Source organism: Peromyscus californicus, unplaced genomic scaffold, assembly GCF_007827085.1.
Source record: "Peromyscus californicus insignis strain IS unplaced genomic scaffold, ASM782708v3 Scaffold_13__1_contigs__length_99412109, whole genome shotgun sequence".
Taxonomy (NCBI): domain Eukaryota; kingdom Metazoa; phylum Chordata; class Mammalia; order Rodentia; family Cricetidae; genus Peromyscus; species Peromyscus californicus.
Genome location: NW_026294424.1, coordinates 8,031,696 through 8,048,963, shown reverse-complemented (window position 1 = coordinate 8,048,963; position 17,268 = coordinate 8,031,696). Strand labels below are relative to the sequence as shown.

General features: G+C 46.1%; 1 protein-coding gene and 1 non-coding gene across 2 annotated transcripts in view; one reads left to right on the top strand and one right to left on the bottom strand.

The window, feature by feature from the left end:
• The window catches only part of Nipsnap1 (nipsnap homolog 1), a 28,225-nt gene extending 14,935 nt beyond the window's left edge, over positions 1-13,290 (bottom strand). The window contains exon 1 of the mRNA XM_052736384.1: positions 13,157-13,290. Within this exon, the coding sequence (XP_052592344.1) occupies positions 13,157-13,254 (98 nt within the window). The 5' untranslated portion in view covers positions 13,255-13,290. The remainder of the gene's footprint in view (positions 1-13,156) is intronic.
• Positions 13,291-16,304: 3,014 nt separating this feature from the next.
• Positions 16,305-16,377, top strand: Trnaa-agc (transfer RNA alanine (anticodon AGC)). Its single transcript has one exon. It is a non-coding gene; the product is annotated as a tRNA-Ala (tRNA).
• The last annotated feature ends 891 nt before the right edge of the window (positions 16,378-17,268 follow it).

The following is a 17,268-nucleotide window of genomic DNA, read 5'->3' as shown; positions in this document are numbered from 1 at the left end:
ATACACATTTCCAATAGAACTCTGTGGGCTTAGCACACCTCTTCAACACTCTCATAGTCAAATGTACACATAAATCTATTTCTTTGCATCTCCTCACTCACCAATTTAGTGTATAGTCTTGTCAAATGCTGGCCTATTAAACCAGGCTCATTTGAATTGAAGCCACAAGGGGTTCCACCCGAGGACATTCTTTTGTTTTTTGTTTTGTTTTGTTTTTTGAGACAGGGTTTCTCTGTGTAGCCCTGGCTATCCTTGAACTTAGAGATCTGCCTGCCTCTGACTCCTCCCTGCCTCTGCTGGGATTAAAGGCATGTGCCACCACTGCCCGCACATAGGCATTCTTTAATCACACAACTTTACCCTTCTATTAGAGACATAAAAAGTGTACCTATCACACCCCCAACTCCAAGACAATGTATAGGTCTCAGAGGTGTTTACTCTTTGGTCTGCCTGATAAAAACTCTAGAAAAGCTCACAACTCAGTCAAGCCTGACTAACTGCTTGTCCTAACATACCTGTGACAAAACCAAACCTCCTCTTAAAAGAGTCCTCCAAATTCTCCTCTCTCCGATCACCAACACAAGATCCTAACAGACCCCTGACAGATCTACCTGTACTAGGAAAATGGCTTCAGCCCCCAACACCTCAGCTTCAACTGCCCCTTAAACAGTCAGCCTCCTTCTATTTCTTCCATCCCTCAGCCTCCCCCTTTTCTGGAACATCCAACCATTTACTTTCTATCCAACACCACCTTGCTCTTAAACTCCCCAAGATAATTCTTCTATGTGGAACTAAAGTCTATCTTCAGGCTTAATGGACCTGTCCCTGCCTTCATTGCCCCTAACAGTTATTCAGCCTCCCTGTGTCTTGACCTAGGAGACTGTCCATCTGAAACCCCTCCTACCAGGACTGGGCATTACAGCAGGAGTAGATACCAGGAGATGTAGACTTAGACTCACTGCTTAAGCTTAAGCTACATCTCATCAGTTTTTGAGGACTGGGGTGCTTCAGTAATGCTCCGTAACTGTCATGTCTTTGACCTACGTATGGTGGCCCAAAGGGGTACTGACCTGACTCTGGGAGAATACTGCAGCTACACCTATCAATCAGCATAGTACATGCTGTAGGTTAAAGGATACTATAGACATCAAATTTAAGAGTCTCCGAAGGGGGACTGGAGAGATGGCTCAGAGGTTAAGAGCACTGGCTGCTGGTTACTCTTCCAGATGGTCCTGAGTTCAATTCCCAGCAACCACATGGTGGCTCACAACCATCTATAATGAGATCTGGTGCCCTCTTCTGGCCTGCAGGCATACATGCAGGCAGAACACTGTATACATAATAAATAAATAAATCTTAAAAAAAAAAAAAAAGAGTCTCCAAAGGATGGCTCTTAACTGAGAGGCATGGGGGTTGGCCCTGCTCACTAGCCTAACCTCACCTTTCTTTTTTGACCCTCACTTACTTAACCTTCTGGTACAATTACTGTTTTACAGAGTACAGGCCATCAAGCTCCAGACTGTAGTCTTCAAGGATATCAACCACCACCATAGGTGTCTCTCACCTCTGAAGACCTCTTAATTTCCAAATGATACCACAATCTGGACTTCTACCTCTTGAGATAGCCTTCCCTTTTCAAAAAAAAAGGGGGGAGGGGGCTCCAGAGCCTTCTGTGTGTTACCATCCTACAATCCTGCTGTGACTGAACCAGTAGCTCCAACCAGGGCCCTGTGATACCCCCACTTAGCTTTATGGAGCTCAGAAGAAGGGGGATCTTCATCTCTTGTCAATGACTTGACCTTGCTCGGCTATCTTGGGAATGTAAAGAAAAGAGGCCAAAAATAAAAGCAAAATTCCTACTCAACAATCTGTCCTGATCTTTATCTTTGTTTTGTTTTTTGAGATAGGGTTTCTCTGTGTAGCCCTGGCTGTCCTGGAACTCACTCTGTAGACCAGGCTGGCCTCAAACTCAGAGATCTTCCTGCCTCAGACACCCCAATGCTGGGATTAATGGTGTGTGATACCACGCCAATCATTTTTTAAATATGTATGAGTGTTTTGCCAGCATGTAACTGCACCACATGCATGCTGCACCCATGGAGACCAGAAGGAAAGCATCTGATTCGCTGGAATTGACGTTACAGATGGTTGTGAGCTAAACTGTGGGTGCTGGGAACTGACCCTGGGCCCTCTGCAAGGGCAGTGAGTGCTCTTACCCACTGAGTGCTCTTACCCAATGAGCCCTCTCACCAACCCAGATCCACATCTTACACAGACATCTAAAACTAACCCTTAATGACTCATGGAACCTTACACAAATGGCCGATTCAAGAAAAACAACTTACTTCATAAAATTTACTATTAAGCAAGATAATGAGAGGTCCACCTATTCCCTCAAATATGAACCTGAACAAGAGTCTATGATGGTAAAACAAAGTAATATCCTCTTAACTATTATAAAACGGTTCCCATCCCTTTTCAGGGGTGTGACTTCCCTCTCTGGGAACTCATACTTTCTTGCCGTGTATTTCAGCAAGTTCTCTGTTCATGTCTTGGTAAATTCTTTTATGGCTGAGTCATCATCCTTCCCAAAAGTGTTTTACATGGCATACACTATTTTCTTTCCTATATTCACATACTTATAATAAAGTTGAATCTATAAGTAAGGCATCTTTTTCATATACATGTACTTATAATTATGATAAAATTTAATTTATAAGCTAAGTATAGTAAGAAATTATAATGATGAACTAAAACAATTATTCTGTAATAAAGTGTTTGTGGATGTGGTCTATTTCTGGAATTTTCCATTTCATATTTTCTGACAAGCGTTGCTAGCAGATAACTAAACCTACAGGAAGTGAAACCAGAAGTAAAGGGTGTAATATCTAATCTCCATTGTCCACTTGACTGGGTTTGGGATAACCTAGGAGACACACCTCTGGCCGTGTCTATGAGGTGTTTCCAAAGAGGCTTAACTGAGAAGACTCACCCAGCATAGTGGCTAGAGACCTAGACTGAATAAAAGAGGCAAGGGGGGAGAAGGAAAGCCTGAGGAGCACCTGAATCCGTCTCTGCTTCCCGACTGCAGACACAGTCCGAGCAGCCACATCATGACACATCATGTCATGGACTGTACATCAAACAGAGTAGGCCCTTTCCCCTTAAGCTGCTCCTTGTCAGGTATCTGGTCACAACAAGTAACCAACAGCAAATGAGGAATCTATGCTGCTTACCTGGGAGAGGGAAGGCGTAGATGGTTTGCTGCAAACCACAGGAAAACGTAATGGAATTCAGCTACTATCACAAAAGCTACTACTTGGAAAGGTCAAGCCATGGCTTAAGAAGTCTTGGTGAGCCGGGCGGTGGTGGCGCACGCCTTTAATCCCAGCACTCGGGAGGCAGAGCCAGGCGGATCTCTGTGAGTTCGAGGCCAGCCTGGTCTCCAAAGCGAGTTCCAGGAAAGGCGCAAAGCTACACAGAGAAACCCTGTCTCGAAAAAGAAGTCTTGGTGATATTTTAGCTTTTGTGTGTATATATATTAGCCAATTCCTGCAATGATTTTCTTGCATGCTATGTATGCTTCCAAGAACTCAAAACAGTGTATTTTATCTGAAATACCTATCAAGCATCCAAGGCCAAACGATCTCCTGAAATAAGGTAAATTAAGCTCAGACCCTCCTTTCTTACACAGCCTTAGTGGTATTTATACTAACATTATAGACTCCTAACATTTACCTAACCACTTCTAGGAATGCAGTTTGAGCACATAAATTCCCTCTTTCTGATATATTAATAACTGATTTTAGCTTAATTGACCTTCTCCTTTACCATTCCCCTTTTAGGTTGTAAAAGAAAGCCTGATGGTCAGTGCCTGAGGAAAAACTCTTGTCTGCCTTTATGACCCTATAAGAATTCAAGCCTGATGACCTTGCTTTAGCTAGAGCACTGCTATTGCATTGATATATAACTGTACACCTCAGAGACTTAGGGAGGATTTTGACTGGAGAACTAGATGGAGAACTAGAAGAACAAAATGGATGATGGGGAAGAACGAGATGAGAAAGACCAAGATGGGGCAGAACTAAGATGAGAGAATTAAGATAAACTTAGAGGGGACAGCAGATAAATGTAGAGAAATCAGGCAAGAAAGGAGCTAGGCATGAAAACAAAACTGAAGCTGTGTAGATAGGATTCTATCCCAGAGGAATAAGTAGACGGACAAAGTGCTTGGTGTACTTAGATTCTTTTCCTGAAAATAATTCTCGCCATTTGTAGTTTCTCTTCTGGGCCTCTGGGAAGATTATTAAAGCTGGACCATAATAATTTTCAAGAATGGTTATATTTAAATTTTCATAAAGTGAAAAGAACGCTGGCTTAGGCACTTCTAAAGTCACTGTCTCTTTCAGTTATTGTGCATGTATTTTGCAAGAAGCAAAAGGACAAGTGTCCTGAGGTGGGTGGACACATGGTGCACTTAGGGTGCCTCTGAGCCAGGCTCTGGGAGCTTCTTCACTGCAGGAGCTGCATGAAGCAATACAACCCTCTTAGTGTGGGTTCTAGTACGGCCACTTCAGGATGAAGCACAAGCTTGTGGTTTAGGGAACTTGCCAAGGTCATACGGGAACTCAGAGACCAGCGCTTTTGAAAAGCAGTCCCTCAGCTGGGGCTCAGAAGGGCACGGCCTTTGCTCTGAATGGTGGGGCTGCTTCCCCAGGAGTGACAGGTGACAGGGAGGACAGTGGCTCGATTTGCCCACCAAGACCTTTGCTCCAGAGCTAGGCTCTCAGTAACTCATTAACCTCAGCAGTAGCCAAGGTAAATATCCCGTGGCCAATCCTAAAGAGCAAGCCAGGGGCTTCAAGGCTGGGGAGGGGAGGGGAGGGGAGGGGAGGGGAGGGGAGGTCCCTGGGGCTTTGATGCCTTCCATCTCCTCCTGCCATTCTGCTTCCCCTTGTGTTAAGAAAGCAAGACAGGGCAGCCCACCCAGCTAGGTCTTTCCTTTTTCACTAATTTTTATTTCATCTTACGTATATAGATATTTTGCCTGCATGTATGTCTATGCACCACTTCCATGCTTGGCTCCCTGGAGGCCAGAAGATGGTGTCAGATTCCCCCGGAACTAGAGTTATTACAGACAGTTATGAGCCACCATGTGGATGCTAGGAATTAAACCCCAGGTCTCCGGAAGAGTAGCCAGTGCTCTTACCTGCTAAGTCATCTCTCACCCCCAGGAAGATGTTTTATATAGATAAAAATCTAATAAGGGACTTGTTCAGACCCCGGAGGTATCTCAATTTCAAGCCAACATCTTTAAGTGAGTTTTTTTTTTTTAAGATTAATTTATTTAACGTGTGTGAGTATTTACCTGAATGTATGTAGGTACACCACATGGGCGCCAGAAGAGAACATTAGATCCCTGGAGATGCAGATGGTTGGGAGCCACTGTGTGGGTGCTGGGAATTGAATCCAGGTCCTCTGCAAGAGCAGCCAGTGCTCTCTCTTAACCACTGAGCATCTCTCCAGCCCTCAAGTGCACATTTTTAAGAGTCCAGATTTTCCTTTTCCAGTGAATTCCTGATGTTCTCCCACCCTTGACCCACCCAGTCTTTCTCACTCTGTCCCCTTGTTTTGTTCCACAGCAGTGGTTCTCATCCTTCCTGATGCTGCGACCCTTATTACAGTTCCTCATGTGACCCCCAACCATAAGATTGTTCTTGTTGCTACTTCATAACTGTCATTTTGCTATTATTATGAATCTTAATGCAAATATCTGATATGTAGGATATCTGATACGTAACCCCTGTGAAAGGGTCAATTGGCCCCAAAGGGGTCATGACCCACAGATTGAGAACTGCTGCTCTACAGGACCATCTAAAGTGCTATGCCTGAGCTACCTAGCATGCAAGACATCCTGGGTTCCATCTCCAGCACTGAAAAAAAAAAAATTACACAAAACCCAAACCAAAAAAAAAAAAACCTGTTTTGTTCAATTATTACACTTTATTTATTGTTTGTCTTCCCACCAGATACAGCCTCACAAGGGTAGATCTGGTATGTTCTGCTGTGTTTCCAGTAACCGAAGCAAGGCTAACATACAGCATATGCTCAATCTATGTTTGGGAGATAAATGAATGGGAATGGGGCATAGATGCAAATAGATACAGATAAAAGCAGATAGATGATATATAGATGGACAATGGATGGACAAATGGACAGACAGACAGGCAGGCAGCGAGATTAAAGCCTGAAAGTTAAAGAGACCTTGACCTAGAATGCGAACTCAGACTCAGGGGCCTTTGCATTCTAACCACCACAGCAGAATTAGTGCTCAAGAGACTAAAGAACTTGTCAGTGTCACTGGGACAAACCCAGGTTCCAACGCTAGCTTAGCTTCCCCAGTCTCATCTATAAAAAGGGGCTGGAGGAATGGGCCGATTAGAGAAAAGGCCCAGCACGACAGTACAGCTAACAACGCTGCTTCTAACTTCCTAATGGATCTCTCGTTCCCATTTCCCCCTTCTTTGCTTTCTTTTTCTTAAAGTTTCACGAGACAGGGTCTCTCTGTGTCACTGTCATCCCTTTTCTTAATCTGCCCCTTCATCTTTGTAAAGCATTTTGGTTCCTGTGGTGCTAGAACAAAACACAGGGCCTGGCATATGCCAAGCAAGAACTCCACCTCTGACCTACACCCTATTCTTCAAAGCATCATTTGTGGCCAGGAGGCCAGCCTGGTCTATAGTTTGAGGCTAGCCTGGTCTACAGAGTGAGTTCCAGGGATACCATGTCTCAGGAGGAAAAAAAAAAGCATCATTTGTGTGTATGTGCAGGTATATATGCTGGAGATTGGTGTCAGGTATCATTTCTACTGCTCTCCATCCTAAGTTTTTTTTTTTTTTTTTGGTTTTTCGAGACAGGGTTTCTCTGTGTAGCTTTGCGCCTTTCCTGGAACTCACTTGGTAGTCCAGGCTGGCCTCGAACTCACAGAGATCCGCCTGGCTCTGCCTCCCGAGTGCTGGGATTAAAGGCGTGCGCCACCACCGCCCGGCTTATCCTAAGTTTTTGTAAGAGTCTCTTACTATACCTGGAGCTCATTGATGTGGCAAGACAACCTGGTCAGCGAGCTGAGGGAGTCTTCTGTCCCTTCCTCCCAGCACTAAGGGTTACAGGGAAACGTCACACCTATGTTTGTTTGGAGAAAGGGTTTCTCTGTGTAGCCCTGACTGTCCTAGAACTCGCTCTGCAGACCATGCTGGCCTTGAACTCAGAGATCCACCTGCCTATGCTTCCCTAGTGCTGGGATCAAAGGCGTGCATCATCACCGCCTAGCACACCTAGCTTTTTACATGGATGCTGGAGATCTGAATTCGAGTTCTCACGTTTCCATGGCAAGCATTTTACTTAGCCATCTCCCCAACCATAAAGCACTTTTTGTTGTTTTTGTTTTTCAAGACAGGGTTTCTCTGTGTAGCTTTGGGGCCTGTCCTGGAACTCACTCTGTAGACCAGGCTGGCCTCGAACTCAGAGATCCGCCTGTCTCTGCCTCCTGAGTGCTGGGATTAAAGGCGTGCGCCACCACCACCTGGCCCATAAAATCTTATTTTCATGTCATTCCTCTACTTGATGCCCACAAAGATAAGTCCAAATATCTCCACATCTCTATTTGAGATTCTAGCTCCCTTTAAATTTGGTAATTTTGGAGCTCTGTCAGCGTGGCCTAAGAACTTATTCAAAACTCTCAGGCTCCATCCCAGAATACTGCATAAAAGCTCGAGGATGTGATTATGAGGCAGGCCTAGCAATTTAACTTTTTATGGGGGCGGGGCAGGGTCTCACTACTCACCCTAGGCTAGCCTGGAACCGCCTGTACAACACAGGCTGGCTTCAAACTGGTGATCCTCCTGCCTGGAAGTGCTAGAGTTATATACATGCACCATGCATGGTTACAATCTGTATTTTAGAGTGTGAGTGTCCTGGTATATTCACATCTGTGCACATAAGCAAAGGGCATCTGGTTCTTCCTCTAGTCCTTTGGGACAGGGTCTCTCTTTTTACCCCCTTAGGCTGACAGCCAGCAAGACTCACTGATCTTCCTGTCTCTGTCCACTATAGTACTATGGCTACAGGCACATGAGACCACACCCAGCTTGTCACATGGATGCTGAAATCCACACTCCGGTCTTATGGTTATACAGCCAGCACTGTTAACTATTACACCATCTCTCCAACCCCAATCTGAGTTTTTAAAAGTCTACACAGGGCAGATTTAGTGAAGTATGCCTATAATATTTCAAGGTCATCTTCAGGCAAATAGTAAAATTTAAGCTATATGAGACCCTATCTCAAAACACACACACACACACACACACACACACACACACACACACACACACACACACACCCCAAAACCTAAAGTTGCTGGCATAGTGGCAAACATCTTTAAGCCTGGTCTACATAGCAAGTTCCAGGACAGCCAGGACTACATACCCTGTCCCCAAAACAAATCAAACAAACACTAATGGGACTAGAGAGATGGCTCAGTGGTTAAGAGCACTTACTGCTCTTACAGAAGATCTGAGTTCTGTTCCCAGCACCCATGCCTGGTGGCTTACAACCACCTCCAGCTCCAGAGAACCCGATGCGACCCACTGTCCTACCTGACCTATACTTAGATGTACAAACCCATACTCAGATACACACACAATAATAAATGATAAAATAGGCTGGGTTTGGTAGCATATACCTTTAATCCCAATAATCAGGAGGCAGAGGCTGGTAGATCCTTGTGAGGTCTACAGAGAGAGTTCCAGGCCAGCTATAGCTACAGAGCTATAGCTACGCTATATATAAAACACAAAACAAGGGCTGGAGAGATGGCTCAGCAGCTAATAGCAATTACTGCTATTACAGTGGACCTGACAGGGTTTCTCTATGTAGCTTTGCACCTTTCCTGAAACTGGCTTTGGAGACCAGGCTGGCCTCGAACTCACAGAGATCCTCCTGGCTCTGCCTCCTGAGTGTTTTTGTTTTTCAAGACAGGGTTTCTCTGTGTAGCTTTGGAGCCTGTCCTGGAACTGGTTGCCAGCCCCACCTGGCACCTCACAACAGTCTGCAACTCCAGTTTCAGGAGAGCTGGCCTCTGCAGGCTCCTGCATAAACATGGTCCACATAAACTCATGCCAACACACACATAAATAAAGCAAATAACTTTTTAAATCTTAAAACAAAAACCCTAACCAAATGAATAACAAGGGCCTACAGAGCTAGGAATGGCAGCTGCTACCTGAGACTCCCCAGGACTCAGAGGGCTGAGACAGGGTGATTCCAAGTTTACCTTAGGCCTGGGCTACAAATGGAGGTCAAGGCCAGCTCAAGCAACTTAGTAAGACTAGGTCTCAAAATCAATGTCAAAAAGGCGAGGGATATGGCATTGTGATAGAACACTTGCCCAGCATTCACAAGGCCCTAAATTCAACCCCAGTCGAGAAGAATGAAAGATATCTGCCCCAGCTAGACCAGTCCAGCCCTTTCCCATGAGACACTCTCATAGTTTTACCTTAGCTTCATACAGCCTTGTCTTTTCCCACAGCTATACAGCAAGTCACAGACATCATCCTTCCATTCCCCACGTGACCTCGCACAATGCTTCCGACAAAATAGGTCAGAAATTACTTGATCTAGACAAGAACATTTCCATCTCCTTAGGAAAAGTTATTGTAGACGTCACATTCATACTGCCAATGGAAGTCAACAGTCCGAGTGCAGTGGCCCGAGAACCTCAGAACCTTCTAGACTAGAAAGTTCAGCTCTCTGTAGGTCCTGAAACATCTTCTCAATTTGAGCTGGCTGACTTTAGAAAGGAACCACAGTTCTGCTTATCATGAGAGAGGTGTTTTTGGCTATAAGAACTAAAGTTTGTAGCTGCAGATACAGCTTGGCTAGCATGTGTGACGTCCTGTGTTCAAGCCCCAGTGACATAAGGGGAAACACATACACAAACAAGCCAAACCACCCTTTATAACTCACTAAAGGCTTCTGGGCAACAAGATTAGTGTAAGAGTAACAAGAATTTCTTTCTTTCTTTCTTTCTTTCTTTCTTTCTTTCTTTCTTTCTTTCTTTCTTTCTTTCTTTCTTTCTTTCAAAAGAGTCTTGCTATATATCCCAGGCTAGCTTCTAACTCATGATCCCCCTACCTCAGTCTATCAGTGATAGGAATACAAGCATGAACCATTATCCCTAAATAGCACTGGTTATTGAGCAGCTACTATATACAAGTTAATCCTCCCAGTACATTTATTTTTAACTTATTAATTCTTTGAGGATTTTGTACAATGTGTTGTAATCATATTCACCTCTCCTCTTACAATAAAATTTCAAAACAATGAAGGGGCCAGCAAGATGGTTCATCAAGTAAAGTGCTGGCCATGCAGTCTCTTTACCCCAAATCTTTGGTATTACAGCCAGCCCCAAGAGTGACTCCAGAAAGATAGGGCGCAGGCTGAAGGTCAACAAGAACGGGTGGTGTCAGGTCTCAACACGGGGCCGGGGGGGGGAAAAAATGCAAATCATTGAGGGTAAGTATTGTAGATAAGTGCTGAGAGTCTTCACAGTGCATGGCAGGGATCACCCTACCCATTTTACACAGAAAGAAACCAGAGTCACCAAGAATCATCCAGGATTCCCAAACTTAGAAGCAGCAGGCTGCCTCTAACCCCTCCCCCCCCTCTGTGACCCCCGGGTGTCCGCCACACAAAAAAATCCTACCACCAACTGACTCTGCTCCTTTCTCAGTCTCAGTGTCTCCCTCCCTCAGGGAAACACGGTCTCCTAAAAGACGATCTTGTGCAGGGCAGATGGTGGCGCACGCCTTTCATCCCAGCCCTCGGAGGCAGAGGCAGGCGGATCTCTGTGAGTTCGAGACCAGCCTGGTCTACAGAGCGAGATCCAGGGCAGCCAGGGCTACCCAGAGAAACCCTGTCCCGAAGGAGTGAAAAAAAAAAAAAAAGGTGATCCGTGGGCTGGACACGGCTTGGTGGTTAAGAGAACACAGTGTTCTTGCAGAAGACCCAAGCTTGGTTCCCAGCACCCACATCAGTAGCTCACAACAGCCTGGAACTCCAGTTCTAAGAGACTGAACTCCTTTTTCTGGTCTCAGTGGGCACCTGCATTCATGTGTACATTCTCACTCTCTCTCTCCTCTCTATACACACATAAATAAAAGTAAAATTTCTTTAAAGAAAAAAAAATAGATGATCTTGGGCCAGTGAAATGTAAAGGCACCAGCTGCCAAGACTGACAACCTGGGTTAGATGCCTGGGAGCCACATGATGAGCTCCACACATGTGCCACAGTACGGACATGCACACACACACAAGTGTTCAGTTGCACGTGCACACAAAATAAATTTTAAATTATGTTATACGTGGGTGTTTTGCCTGCGTGTGTCTACGCACCACTTGCACACCTGGCACCTGTGAAGACCCCTTGGAGGTGGAGTTACAGACAGCTGTAAGTGGTCACGTGTGTGAACTGTGAATCAACCCGGGTACTCAGAAAGGGCAATCAGTACTAAGCCATCATCTCTCTAGGCCCTAAAATAATTTTGTTTGTTTGTTTTGTTTTGTTTTATGAGACATGGTCTCTCTATGTAGTCCTAACTGTCCTGGGTCCTGGAGCTGGATATGCAGACCAGGCTGGCCTCCAACTCAGTGATCCGCCTGCCTCTGCCACCCAAGTGCTGGGATTAAAAGTGTGCGCCATCACCATCCGGCTCAAAGTAGTATTTTAATGAATTAAAAGATTGTCTTCCTGATAGCCTTTCAGCTCTCACCATGACAGAAACTGCTTGAGGCATAGGCTTGGGCAATGGGAAACACAAGCATGGCTTCTTAATCCTCAACAATCCAATGAAGTCTAGAAATATTCTGGTTTAATTGGTAGAAAGAGCACTAGCCTAGCATACCTAAGCTCCTGAATTCTTTTTCTAGCAACACATTGCAATCCTATCGGATACATCCTGTTTCCTCCTTCTGCCCAAGGTCATCCCTCCACAAAAGGCTGTTTACAAGGTACACTCCAGGCTCATTTCCCAATGTCAACTTCTCCCTCTTTATCCAGCATGGAGGTGAAGGGCACACGTCCAACTCAGATATCTCAGCTTTCCAAAAGTCCCAGCGCACAGTGATCTAATGGGACTATATGGCTTCACTCCTGGGCTGGGGCAGGAGGAGCGCGGATTCCTTTCCACAGGTGTGAGGACAGGTGTTCTCACTTCTTTAGCAAATACTCTTTGCACATACCCTGTCCTCAAACCTGTACGGCTGCGCAAACAGGAGAAGGACTAGGGAACGACAGGTTAGCACGGGGTCAGAAGTGCTCAGGGTGGTAAGTGCAGAGACGGGGATAGTACAGGACCCTGCACGGTGGAGGGAGGAGCAGCCGAGAGCCAGTCAGGGGAAGCCAAGCCCTGCGCAGCCAGAGCCCAGCCTCTCTGTTAGGCCACCAGCGGTGGTGCAAAGTGCAGGGTGCATCATGAGACCTGGGTCCTACATCCAGAGCAGCCTCCGCACGGCTGAGAGACTGACCTTGAACAACTCTAACCCACTTCTGCTGACCCACTGTACAGTGCAGGGTGAGGAATCACTTTGGGAATCCCCACTGTACCTCAGTCCTCCTCTCCTTCCTCCTAGAACTTTCTGAGGGAGGAGCTGCCAGGCCCAGAAGCCCCCAGCGCGTGCTAAACCACAAAGGCCAGACTAGAGGGCTGCTGCCACTGTCCTCTGCCTTCGTCCCCGCTCCAGTACTCAAGACCTGTCCCTCCCACTCACCTCATTTTTTATTCTCAGCCCAGACTCAGGTCCCAAACAGGACAAAGAACCTGCCCAGCAAGGCATGGTAATGCACGCCAGTAATATCTAGGAGGCCGAGGCAAGAGGATTCCGAGTTCGAATCACATGTAGTGTGAACCTGTTTAAAAAACAAAACCCTACCCATATCTTTTCACCTCCCTCATTCTTTCTCAGACTCTCCTAAGGCCTACATCCTGGCATCTCCGCCTCTAACCCCCGAAATTCTAAACCCAAGAGTCTGCTCTTCATTCCAGCCCCCACCCCTGCCCCTGTTCCGGGCACGCGGTCGGCCCCGTCGGCCTCTCACCGCACAGCAGCCGCAGCGGCGAGGTCCCCAGCGCGGGGTCCCGGCTTCCCCAGCAGCCGCCGTGCCGCTGCAGAGATGATGCACAACCGCGGAGCCATGTTGGACCAGAGCAGGTCGGAGGAAGGCCACGCCCCAGCCCGGTGGAGGGGGCGGGGCTAGACAAAGCCACACCTTCGCCTCGCCAGCCTCCCTTTCAAGCACAGTCCTCCAAATCCACAGACACACAATTCCAATCCGTATCCGCACCTCTGAGCTCCTGGAGCTCTGCAACTAACTGCATCTGTTCCCTTGAACAGTCCTTTCCCCACTCTGTACCTCAGAATTCACCTCGGTAAATGCTGCGTCGAATTCGGAGGACAAAGTAAAGAGGGTCTGCATACCCCCAAAATTGTATACAAATTATGTGTGCCTGCAGTTCTCTTGCTACTAGGGTGCTGGGGTGGAACCCAAGAGTTTGCACGTGGCTGGGCAAGTGCTCTGCCTACACTGTGTTCTTCTGGGTCAAGGCATCAGCAGACAGTGTTTATCTCATCAAAAGAACAAACACTCTCCAACACTTTTTTTTAACTTTTAAAAAGATTTATTTCATTTTTAATCGTGTGTGTGTGTGTGTGTGTGTGTGTGTGTGTGTGTGTTTGTGTTGGTGTCTGTGGAGACCAGAGGCCTCTGATATCCTGCAGCTGGAGTTTTAAAGGAGCTTTGGAGGCATCCTAATGGGTGTTGGGATCCAAACTCAGGTTTTCTCTAAGAGCAGTGTGGGCTTTTAACAGCTAAACCATCTCTTCAGCAATTTAAGACTGGTGGGCAAGGCTTTGAGCAAGCAGAGTGCTCTGTCTCCAGAGCCTGGGTGTGATGGTTTACACATGTAATCCCAGCATTTAAGAGGCTGGGACAAGAGAGTCAATGCTACATAATAAAAAAATAAAAAAGAAAAAAAGAAAAGAAAAAAAAGCTTACTCTCCACCATCTCGCCACCTGGGGCCCCTCTATTTGATTTCTCAGCCCACAGGGAGATGGAAGGTATGAGGGACCCAGAGACAAAGACATTCCAACCAAAAGAATGCCAACCCACTGACTGGTAATTCCTACTCTGTGTGCCTGGGGTCAGGGACTTGCAGAGGACATAACTAACTTCCTGACTCCTTCAGACTGTGAGTCTGGCTAGGTAGGTCCCATCTAAGCTCTTGAAACACCAAAGGTTCCAGCACTCGGGAGGCAGAGGCAGGCTGATCTCTGAGCTCAAGGCCAGCCTGGGCTACAGAGTGAATTCCAGAACAGCCAGGACTGTTACACTGAGAAACCCTATCACGAGAGAAAAAAAAAAAAAAAAAAAAAGAAAAGAAAAGAAACATCAAAGGTCGGCTGAACAAGCCCTATCTGTATCAATGGTAGCCAAGGCCTGGTGTAGCAGACAAACAGCCAATCACTGCTAACTGAAACCTCCAGAGCAGAGGTGTTGGCCATCCCCCACCCCTCTCTCAGCTAGGCTAGCTGGTAAGTGAGCCCTAAGGATCCTCTTGTCTACGTTTCCCCATCACTAGGATTACAAACCACCTCCCCACCTCTGATGTGCAGGGAATCGAACTAAGGTCTTTGGGTTTATACTACCTGAGCTATCCCCAACCCAAGAATTTAGATTTAAACTATGTGGTGGTTTGAATGAAAATCACCATCATAAGCTCATATGTTTGAATACTTGGTCTCCAGTTGGTGGAACTATGTGGGAAGGACGAGGAGGTGTGGCCTTGTTGGAGGAGGTGTGTTACTGGGGACAGGTTTTGAGGTTTCAAAAGCTCATAGCCATTCCCACGTTACTTCTGTCTACCTCTGCTTGTGGGTCAATATGTGAGCTCTCAGCTACTGCTCTAGCTCCATGCCTGGCTTGACTGCTGCCATGCTCCGCACCATGATGGTAACGGACTCTAATCCTCTGGAACCTATGTAAGCCCACAATAAACTCAAAGTTGCCTTAATCATGAGTCTTATTGCAGCAATAGAAAAGTAACCAAGACAAACTGTGATTCTTTTTCCCCCTTGGGTTTTTTTTTTAAAAAAACTTAAAAGAATTCGAGGCCAGCCTGGTCTACAAATCAAGTTCCAGGACAGCCAGGGCTCTTACACAGAGAAACCCTGTCTCAAAAACAAAACCAAAACAACAAAAAAATCTATTATTAAAGTTTATGTGTGTGTGTGCCTGAATATGTACACCAAATGTGTGCAGTGCCTAAGGAAGTGAGAAGAGGCATCAGGTCCTCTGGAACTGGAGTTACAGGTTATGAGCCACAGTGAGGGTGCTGGGAGTCAACTCAGGTCTTCTGCAAGGGCAACCAGTGCATGTAATGCTGAAGGATCTCTCGAGGCCTCCCCTCGAGTTATCTTAAGATGCTACAATGAACACAACGTATCTTGTGTGATTTGTTTACAAAGGAAACTATCAATATGATAAACAGAAGTTAGCTGTCATAGCAGGTGGAACCCTCAAAAGAAATGCTGTGAAAATCAGTATTGAGGACTATAACTAAGATATCAGGTTGCTGGGCTGGAGAGATGGCTCAGGGGTTAAAAGCACTGGCTGCTCTTCCAGAGGTCCTGAGTTCAATTCCCAGCAACCACATGGTGGCTCACAACCATCTACAATGAGATCTGGCGCCCTCTTCTGGCCTGCAGGCATACATGCAGGCAGAACACTGTATACATAATAAATAAATAAATTTAAAAAAAAAATAGCAGGCAGGCAGCCTGCAGCTCCTGCTCTGTGTGAGCAACGTAAAGCACACAAAGGACGTCAGCTGGAGAGGGAGTGTCTTCTCATTTTAGAAGTCAGTGTGATTGCCACAGTGTCCCTGGTCCACTGCCACTAAGGAAAAACCCAGGTGGTTAGATGAAGGATCACCAGAAGGAGACAATGCTGTTGTCATGTAGTGGGATGTACTTTTCCTTTAAGAATCAAAAGGCTGAGCCGGGCGGTGGTGGCGCACGCCTTTAATCCCAGCACTCGGGAGGCAGAGCCAAGCGGATCTCTGTGAGTTCGAGGCCAGCCTGGGCTACCAAGTGAGTTCCAGGAAAGGCGCAAAGCTACACAGAGAAACCCTGTCTCCAAAAACCAAAAAAAAAAAAAAAAAAAAAAAAAAAGAATCAAGAGGCTGGGTTGGGGATTTAGCTCAGTGGTAGAGCGCTTGCCTAGCAAGCACAAGGCCCTGGGTTCGATCCTCAGCTCCAAAAAAAAAAAAGAATCAAGAGGCTGGAGAGATGGCTCAGCTCTTTCAGAGAGCCTAGGATCCAGTTTCCAGCACCTACATCTGGCGCCTCACAATGCTGTCACTCCAATTCCAGAGAATCTGACCTCTTCTGACCTCCATGAACACTTGCACAGATGTGATGAACTAAACTCATGCAGGTACAACCACACACATAAATAAATAAAATAAATCTCTCTCTCTCTCTCTCTCTCTCTCTCTCTCTCTCTCTCTCTCTCTCTCTCTCTCTCAGAGAGTCTCACTGTGTAGCCCTATCTATAGAGACCAGGTTGGCTTTGAACTTATAAATTTACTTACCACGGCCTTCCAGGTGCTGGGATTAAAGACATGTGCCACCATGCCCAGCTTTGCCCTCTTTTAAAAAAAAAAATCGCCGGGCGGTGGTGGCACACGCCTTTAATCCCAGCACTCGGGAGGCAGAGCCAGGCGGATCTCTGCGAGTTCGAGGCCAGCCTGGGCTACAGAATGAGTTCCAGGAAAGGCGCAAAGCTACACAGAGAAACCCTGTCTCGAAAAACCTAAAAAAAAAAAAAAAAAAATCCTTTCTTTCTTTGAGACAAGATCTCACTATGTTGCCCTGGCTGGCTTTGAATTTGCCATTCTTTTGCTTACATCTCAAAATACCTGAATTACAGGCCTATACCACTAAATCAGTTGTCAGTTTTAGATTACTCATACCTGTGACACAGTGAAATCTATAGAAATAATTGCCATGCTATATTGGGAACAATGACAAGAATAAGGTCTGTACATGTTCAGTACATGTGTGTTTTTCCCCAAATGTTTCTAACCCACAATTAGTTGAGTGCACCACTGCAGAACCCATGAATACAAAGGGCTGATTATGAAGGAACT